This window comes from Protobothrops mucrosquamatus, unplaced genomic scaffold, assembly GCF_001527695.2.
Source record: "Protobothrops mucrosquamatus isolate PMUCROS unplaced genomic scaffold, P.Mucros_1.0 scaffold448, whole genome shotgun sequence".
Taxonomy (NCBI): Eukaryota; Metazoa; Chordata; class Lepidosauria; order Squamata; family Viperidae; genus Protobothrops; species Protobothrops mucrosquamatus.
This window is the reverse complement of record NW_015386771.1, coordinates 981744-991438: the sequence shown is the minus strand read 5'-3', so window position 1 is coordinate 991438 and position 9695 is coordinate 981744. Positions and strand designations below refer to the sequence as shown.

Below are 9695 nucleotides of genomic sequence, written 5' to 3'. Positions count from 1 at the left end.
GCACCCTCCCACAAAGAAGCGTTTACAATTCCCTGGAGCCAGGCTCGTGTACCCTCCCGAGCCGCCAGTACTAGCCAGGAGGGGCACGGATCCAGTAAACATGTGGTTGCATTCAGCCTCCCCAGGATCCTGTCCACGTCCTCGGGAGCCACAGAGTCAAACTCCTCCCATACAACAGTCTCAAGACCTGCTCCCGTCTATTATTATTATTATTATTAATAATAATAATAATAATAATAATAATAATAACAACAATATCTTCTATAAAAGTGCAGGCTGAAGCCATCCAGAGATTCTAGTTCTCTTGCTTGTAATGTTTACAGTATTAAGTTTGATTGTCCCTTTGATAAGAGGTTTTTGATGATAGTGAGATCTAAAGCAACTGTTTTAATTAGGTATGTACTATATGTATGTATGCATGTATTTATGTATGTATGTAATCTATATGACCACCCATCTTACTTCAATGATTGTGGGCAGTATGCAAAAAATAAAACTAACAGTTATGAACAATTCATGGCACTTGAGACAAACCATGCATCCCAATAAAAAGAAACCCACACCAATACAGAGCTCATCTAACCTCCTGGTCCAGATGGCTGAGGAAGGCCAAAAGAGTCGGGGCCATCCAGTTCTCTGAGAAGATGCTGTTCATGGGCAGCACTGCCACTGAGAAAACGCAAGTCCAGGCTCCAAAAAAACCGGCATTGTTTGATAGAAGAGAGCTGTATTTTTCCTAAATCTAGCCAGACCCTGTGCCATGTAGACCTTTATAGATGACAACAGCATATTAAATTGCGCTCAGAAGCCTACTGGAAGCCAGGGCAGCTTGCAAAGCAGTAGCATTATATGAGTGTAGCAAGAAACTCCAAAAATTTCCTATACTGCTGCATGGACTAGTTGCAGCTTCCATGTATTCATATGGACTACATTACAGTCATCCAAATGGGAGGTGACTGAGGTATGAGTCACTATGAATAAGGCCCCCTAGCAGTCCCTAACGTTTCTGGCTTGATGGACCAGTGGAGGGATGAGGGGATGGTTCCATGTGAGCGGCATGCATGCATATGAGTACAGGCAGCTCCACACAAGTAGCATCCACATGCGCCCGACAATGAAGCTTCATGCGTAAGTATGAGTGCCCGCTGCTCACACAAGTGGAGCTGCAAGAGTGGGTATTGGGAAAGGACCTTAGCAGCAACACTTGCTTGAACCAGCATAAAGATGTACAACAGTAAAAGCAGCATACTGGTGATACTGCACCCCATGCAGCTTCAAGGAGATGGTAAATAGAAGTGGCAAGAAAGTAGAGCCTTGAGACAATGCACAAAGCAGCAGCCTTAGACTCAACCTCTGTCTTTCCCCAAATCCAAATGTATAGGAGCTACATTTAGAAATGGGGGGAGGGAGTCTCTGCATTCTTTATAAATAAAAATTTCCACTTTCCAAATTTAAGATCAACATTTAGAGCACTGTTTCTCAACCTCAATAACTTTAAGTGGCTGACTTAGGAATTCTGGCAGTTGAAGTCTTTATGGCTTAAATTTGTCAAGGCTGAGAAGCACTGATATAGAGCAGGGCTTTTCAACCTTTTCACAGATTGTACCACTTTTAGGACATGACAATATTTCAGTGCCACCAGTGCTTAGCAAGGTGTCAAAAACTTGATGACTTAAAAAAAGGGCGGGGATTTTGGGTTTTACTGATTAGATTCATTTGTTGTTATAGAAATAGCTAGTTTATAATATTATGGAAAAGTAAAAAGTTGAGTTCAATGTTAATACTTCCTTCTACTGCAACAGAGGAAGTCAGAAGTCAATACCTTTTCTTTTCTTTTTCTCTTCTCCCCCTCACTTTTTTTCCTTTTTTCCTTTCCACTGTGTCCTACTATTTGCTTTTGTATTTTTGCATTTTATTCTATAATCTAATAAAATGTTACAAACTGTAGAAAAAAGGGGGAAAAGTACTGGTTTTAATTTATTCGTTGGCAGTTCCTTTGCTGAATCACTTTCCCTTTGCACTGACCAATGTATGATGAATTTATCCATATTTATTAATATGCACCACTACCTTGGTGGTCAGCTGACTGGTTGTTCGTTCTTCCTCTCTCCCTCTTCTCTTCTTCCTCCCTGCCTTCTGAGCTCTCCTTCCACAGTGTAGTAAGAATGCACCCCCCAGTCCCTTCACTGTACCCCTAAAGACACAGGAATCAAGCACAAAGCAAGAAAGGCTCACAAAAGCCTCCCAGAATAAAGAAACACTAAACACTGTTTTTTTTCTTTAAGCTGCCTCAGGCATGTCACAATGTTGCAAAAAGTGATAACCTTAAATTAAGCCTCTTTACCTACAAAGAAAACTTGCTAAAAGCTATAGACAGACTCAATATAAGGGCGTAAAACTAATTACATTTGTTTAAAGGGATTAAACCTACGGAAGCCAACACTTTGTACTCATTGCTAGCCTTCGTGAAACAAACTAAAATATTCCAATAACCAAAGCACACAAACTGAGCCTCTGAATTACAAAACGCTGTCAAAACTATAAAAATCATTATGGTAACCCAATCAAACTGCCAGCTGATCCAGAACCCACTGGCTTCTGAAATAAACCAACCTCCTTTTCAACATGCTTGCCTCCTGGCTTTTCATTTCATCAGAGCTGATTGCATTCTCCTGCCAGGAGAAAACAAACCAGAGGACCTTTTCTTTCAGCAACAGCTTCTTCTTCCCTGTCTCTTTTTCCTGCCTGCCTGCTGAGCTCTCCTTTCACAGCTTCTTCCCCATCCTCTTTCTGCCCAAACCACCTCCTTTTATATCCTATCCTCTCTCTCCCCCCACCTCCAGCACCAATCAGCTGGAGCCCAGTCCTGCAGCTCCAGCTGCCTCTCCCTCAGGTTTGGGTCGCTTCAGCTCATTCCCTTCCCCCACTACACTTGTCTAAGAGGGTCGGGTACCACCTTCCATTGCCAAAGTACCACTGGTCGTATGCATACTACCAGTTGAAAAGCCCTGATATAGAGGATACGAGCAAATAACACCAGAATGAAACATGAGGCCATTTCATTCATGGTATGGACATACTGGAGTGAAATTTTAGGAAGCTTTCTAGTTTTTTTCTCCTAAATGCTGGAAAAATTTAAAGGTGACCAGATGCAGGTTCTTGGTATGAATGGCAAAAAAATAAATTTGGTTCAATTTAATTTACATATAATTTGATTAGTGTTATGTTTAATTAAAGGCAGAATGATTGCTCTCATGTTTTCAATTTTATTTTAACAATTACAATTTTGTGACAGCTTTTGGAGGGTCTCTGAAGTCTCTGTGGTCTCAAAATGCATTTTTCCGGCTTAATGCATCAATGGACCAAGAAAGAGATTTGTATAGGGCATTCAAAGGGAAATTATGGCTACAGTAAAAAAAAGTGGCAGAATCATACTTGAACTAATGCCACATGGTTGCATCTTGTGCCTTATCATTAGCAGTTAGGAAATACCTCTGTGTAAGAAACTAATAAAGTGAATGAATCTAATTATTTGCACTCCTGATGTGGATATTTTAGCTGAACACTTACCCATAATAATGCCAAGTCCATGGGCATAAAGCCAAATGTCTGAAAAAGAAACTACTATACAGATACATGAAGGTGCTGCCCTTTAGGACTGCAGTATCTATGCCTGAGGTTTAGACATACAAGGCATGGAAGCATTCATAATATTATATTTGACAAAAGGAGTAGGCAGCAGGGGGGGAAAGGTATAAAATACCCCAAAGTTGGTTTTTTTTTCATACCCCCAGTTTTCATTGGAACATTTTTCATCACCTTATTTATGTATTGTTATTGTTTCCTATTGTCATTTCCTATGAATGTTTTGTCATTCATATTTTTTCTGTGTCATTCTTTTCATGACTGCAGTTCTTCAATAAATTACTGTACAATAAGAGATAAGTTCCCCAGTATTAGAGATCATCAACTGTATGTGTGAAATAGCCTCTTTTGATGATACTGATGATCCAGCAGTGGTTTTTTTTTTTTGTTTTCTTTTCAGCTTCCAGATTTTGTACTGTTGTTCAGTTTTGTTAATTCTGCATTGATTCTACACTTTCATTACTCCATGTAAAATTAAAAGAGGGTAAACTCAAAGAACAGGAAAAGACTGAAATACTGACAGCACAAATATATGTGAATGAAAATAAGGCTGTCTTATCCAATACTCTTATTCTGATGCACTGACATTTGTAGGCAGTTTTAATATCTCAGACTTACCAACTGGTCTAGCATTAAAGTGTGACATACATGACTAGCAGTATTTGACAGAACCAGAACAAGGCCTGCTGCTGTTGCTTATCCTATTCCATGTGCCATAAGCTCAAACCAGACACTTCCTCCTCATAGAATCCAGTAGGGATGGCAGAGCAGAGGGGAAATTATTATAACTGAGAATAAAAAAATGCATTCTCCACTCCCTTTCATGTATTATGAAATGGAAAGGCAATGAGTATCATCTGTTTAAATTCTGCTTAACCAAGAGAACAAGAACCACAGCAGGCTTCTTAAAACAAACTCAAAATATTCTAGGTATGAATTTATTTTTATTTTTTTTCCTCATCTCAGAGAAAATCTTTCACCTTCTCTCCACCTATCTACAAAACACTGGCATTCCCATAAGGAGGAGGAGGAGGAGGAGGAGGAGGGAGATATTCAGGTTAATTTAGCAGAAGTGAGCATTATCCATCCCTTCCTCTACTTCTTTCATGCTTGAGAGATCTGCTTCCATCGCAACCTCTTGCTATCAACTCTTCTTGCTATGGATGGAAAGTGTCCCATCGCTGCTTATAAGAGATGGAAGGGGGAGAGGTGTTGGTGGGGCTAATGCTTTTCCCAGAGAAAACCAACAGTGAATCCCAAATGGCAGAAGCATTTTCAATTCTTTATTTATATATATCTTAGATATATATCACACTTTTCCTCTAGGAGCTCAGTGCAGCTTGCATGACGATCTCATTTCTTCAAAACTGATCTGGGCCTAGGAAATACAACATTTGGGTTATACATATTTTACAATAAGCATGGACATGCCCAGCTAGATGGCAGCATCTAGCCAATCTTGGCTATTATTGAAATACTAAGAAGGCGCTATGTGGTTAGAACCCACAGGACAGATCACTAGAAGATTCTTTGCCTGTAGGTTAGACTGGGAAGTTAAAAAAAAATCCATGCTATCCAAGAACAGCAATTATCTCAATTTTGTTGCAGGAAAGACTTATAAGGATATGTCCCTGAAGTTACCAAGAGTTGAGTTCAATTCAAAGAAGAAAAACAGTGAATCCTCATTTTAACAGAGCAATTCTCTGCCTGAATCAAGCAAATGTACTTGAGAAGCATGAGTGCTATTACACTACTATGTTTCCTTGAACTCCTTGGAGAAAAAAATGGATATTGCTATACTAAATATGCTTCTATAAAATGCAGTATTATAAATGGCAAGGAGAGCAAGTTAGCTCCAGAGTTAATTTCTTGCACATTTCATACAGAGAAAGAATTGTTAGCTCATTTGCTTTTGACTGCCCCATTTTTTTTTCTTAGAACATCACTTTATGAAGGATGGTTGTGTATGCCAGTTCAGCAGAAATACTTAACCTTTTCCATGTATCCACTCCACATTGTCACCATGTTCAGTTTCTCACTTCATAGTGTTTGAGTTATTTCCTTCTTTTTGCCAAAGAAAGAACAAAATCTGTTCTGTATATGCTTGTATATTATTATGTATCTCAGCCTTGTAGTTCAGAATAGTGCTATTTTGTCTGATCTTACAAAATTTTATCAACAATGTCACTGACAGTGTTTTAAAGAGTTCTAAAAAAATAACCATTATGAGCAGCAAATAAATGAGTCGGTTTCAGCAAAAAAAAAATTCTTTAAATGACTTCATTTACTAGAAATATTCCAAATCCAATAAGTGAGACTTTCATGTTGGTTACCTGGTGCAGCTCTTTTTTATACAGTATTTTTCTTTTTCTTTTTCTTTTTTTTAACTCTTGGCTTTAGATTTCCCCATAACTCCCTGTCTCACCTTGAATGTATCATTAATCTTGCTTCGTTTCTTGCTTATAAGTCTTTTTTAGTTCTCAAGTCTGGGATCACTTACTCTTTTTAACACACAATAAAGAAATGTCTTACCACTGAGGTACGGTTATAGGTTGTTTCAGAAAGAGTGACCAAGGCCTCAAAACCATGGATATCATCACTGCAGCTTTTTGGTAGTCACAGCTCAAAACAAGCCCAGATATCCAGTAGATTCAAGGATTATTCTATTGAAACCAAAAGCTAGGTGGGACCCTCTGTCTGCTTTCTGAACCCAGAATCTGCAGACAGAGGCTGGGGGCACTTTTATAAGAAATAAGTAGAACATTTTCAAGGGAGGATTAATCCAAAGCAAGGTGCAAACTTGAATAAAGAGTGTGTTGGGGTATGGATTGAAGCTATGCTCTTCCCTCAAGGCAGTGAAAGGACTTAATACATGGGGTTTTTTTTAGTTTATGCAGTTGCACTATGGCTATAAAACAAAAATACAAAAATGTAAAATATTTGAAACAGGATAGGAAAAAAGAACTTTGCTGAAGTTGATTGGTTGTTCTTAAGGACAATCAATTACGAATATGGGACAGGGCAAGGAATATGAAAAGGCAAGATTGCACTGAATGCATCACAAATCTCTCTTGTAATTGTGAGCTTGAACAGCGTGTTCTTACTTAACCTTCCGGCACCACGGTTTTTCTCAAAGTTATGAAAATGGTGCATTCATCTGGATTTTAAGAAGACTGAAAGAACACGGAAAATTGGAAATTTGCAGTGGGGTAATAAAATCCTCTGGGTTTTCCAAATTCAGTGCTGAAAGCAGTAGAACACTGAATTTTTTTTCAGACTTCTTTCCTTATCAACATTTATTTTCAGATGCTAAGAGGCAACAGTCCCCTTTTGACCGGTCCTTCAACAGCAATAGGAAGTAGCCAAGCTAAGAGAACATGTCTATATTTGAGGACTTAACTGGTTTTGCAGTAGAGCTGCCAACTGACTGTGAAAACTCTTGGCTTGGTCAGATGCTTTTAACAGTAGTTTGGCTGGCAGAAAGCAACCCAACCGAGATGCATGCTCATATCAGCAAGACAACCAGCTACTAAAAAGTGCAGAAAACAAGTTAAAAAGTTGGCAGTCTGCTTTAAGTAGCTTCTGTTAACATGCAATGGTTTTCAACAATAAAAAAATATGGGATATACATTATATACATAAATACTGTAATGGTAACGTCCCTATTTTTAACCAAAGTGCCCATAGTTGTTCGATAAGAAATTGTATTTTAAAACATTTGAATAGCATCCCAAAAGTGCTTTTTCGAGAGGCAACTGGACTTTCTTGTTTTTCTTTGAAGTCATTTCGCTTCTCGTCCAAGAAGCTTCTTCAGCTCTGACTGGATGGTGGTCATCTAGTCAGAGCTGAAGAAGCTTCTTGGATGAGAAGTGAAATATCTTCAAAGAAAAACAAGAAAGTCCAGTTGCCTCTTGAAAAAGCACATTTGGGAGAAACCATGACCTGGATGACTGATGTTTGATCAGGCTGTTCTCTAGAGCTCTATTCAGTGTGAGGCGCCCCCCCTCTAGCGCTTTAAACCCACTGAAAAAGCCCAGTTGAAGAATTCCAACCCAGGCGAGGGGGGGGGGTAGTGGGGTCCTAATGCCAATAGTTGCAAGAAAGTTTCTGTGGGAAGAATTTGCTTGGAAACATTGCACACTCCAGTTTTTTTTAATTACATTTCTGTGCTTAATTCTCTACTGAACTATAATGAAAACACTCTGTGATTTCTTCTTGCTTGGGAAACTTTAATCAAATTCTGTCTTTTTTACTTTCAGTAATTATAGAAAACCATTTGAGATTAGTGGTTGACAAAAGGTGGACATTATATAAAAGTAGTCCTTGACTTAGAACTATTTGTTTAGTAACCATTCAAAGTTGCAATGGCACTGAAAAAAGTGACTCACAACTGGTCATTGCACTTACAACCGTTGCAGCATCCCCATGGCCACATGATCAAAATTCGGATTCTTGGCAATTTGCATGTATTTATGATGTTGCAGTGTCCCAGGGTCATGTGATCACCTTTTGCGACCTTCTGACAAGCAAGTCAACTATAGCGAGGTCATAAAATGGGGCAAAACTCACTTAACAACTGTTTTGCACAACAACAGAGATTTTAGGCTCAATTGTGGTCATAAGTCAAGGACTATCTGTAATGATCCAGCCATAACTTCTTAGGCCCTTTCACAGACTCATGCCTACTCCAGAAAACAATCCATGGCTTGCCTTCATAAGCAAAGAGAAGAAGGTGCATGTGCCTGAATGTGAGTAAAAGCAGAGTAAAACATTTATCTGGTACCTGTCATATTTTCTAAACTCAGTAAATTAATGATTGAGGTCTGGTTTTATAACAAGCTTTTCTCAGGTATAGCAAAGGGACTGTAACAAGAAGAAGATATTTGGAAAACGGGCTATCCATCTCTTTTCCTTTTAGGTTAGAACTGGGATTTTGCTCTTGGCTGGGATGAGGTATATATCGGCAGCAATAGCATAAATATGTACTTCTATATATAATAGCTGCCATCACAATCAGAACTGGCACTAGCATATTAGGACTGTAGATGTTGGATCTTCCACAGGTTGGTTGTGAAAGTTCTGTATCTGTGAAAAACAATCACTGCTAGATCCTAAAGATGCAAAAGCTGCGAATTTGTGAGATTTTGCTTACCTTATGTTAGATTCATCATCAAAAATACAGATCATATGCTTCACCCCTATATTTGTAATCAATCCATTATGCCATTTCCAGACAAGATCTGTCTGAATTCATGATTCATTTATCCAAATTATTACAGTATAGTATACTTTACGTTATCTGGTATACCATCATTTTGTTTCCAACTTCTCAGTTAAAGGCTATTGGGCTTATCCAGGACCATTCTTTGCTTCTGCACCCTCACTTGTCCATCCTCTTTTCTCGTCTTCTCCTGTATGGTGTGTTTGTGTGTGTGTGTGTGTGTGTGTGTGTGTGAGAGAGAGAGAGAGAGAGATAGAGAGAGAGAGAGAGAGAGAGAGAGAGAGGGAGAGAGAGAGATCTGTGTGTATGAAATGAATCTGCCTTCCTTTAGAAGCCAAACACGCTATCACTCTTTTCGAATCCCAGAAAAAAAAGTTGATTGTTGGTGCAAGAACACCACTCATTCTTCATCTTTTGCTTTTGTTTCTCAGAAAACCAAAAGGGATGTAAATAACTTTGATCAAGACTTTACACGAGAAGACCCAATATTAACAGCGGTGGATGAGACAATTATAAAGCAAATCAACCAAGAAGAATTTAAAGGCTTCTCATATTTTGGAGAAGAGCTGCTGCCATAAGATATTCCCCCCCAACCCCTAAATTGGAACCGCCAGATCACAGATGCTGCAAGTTGTGTTCTGAAAAATCCTCCAGCTACACCATCAAGAACTGCTTCTCTGACCATGAGCCTAAACCCATTACTTTCTACTGTCTATTTATTGTTGTATTTCTTTGATCTGGAGGCACTCATAATAGCTGTTTTACAGAGCAATGCAAAATATTTTGTATTAGAAACTGTAAAGGTAACACATTGCTGTTATTTTTTGCT

General features: G+C 38.8%; 1 protein-coding gene across 1 annotated transcript in view; it reads left to right on the top strand.

Annotated features, from left to right (window-relative positions):
* The window catches only part of PRKCE (protein kinase C epsilon), a 206989-nt gene extending 197545 nt beyond the window's left edge, over nt 1-9444 (top strand). Inside the window, exon 16 of the mRNA XM_015816415.1 lies at nt 9298-9444. Coding sequence (XP_015671901.1) covers nt 9298-9444 — 147 coding nt within the window. The remainder of the gene's footprint in view (nt 1-9297) is intronic.
* The last annotated feature ends 251 nt before the right edge of the window (nt 9445-9695 follow it).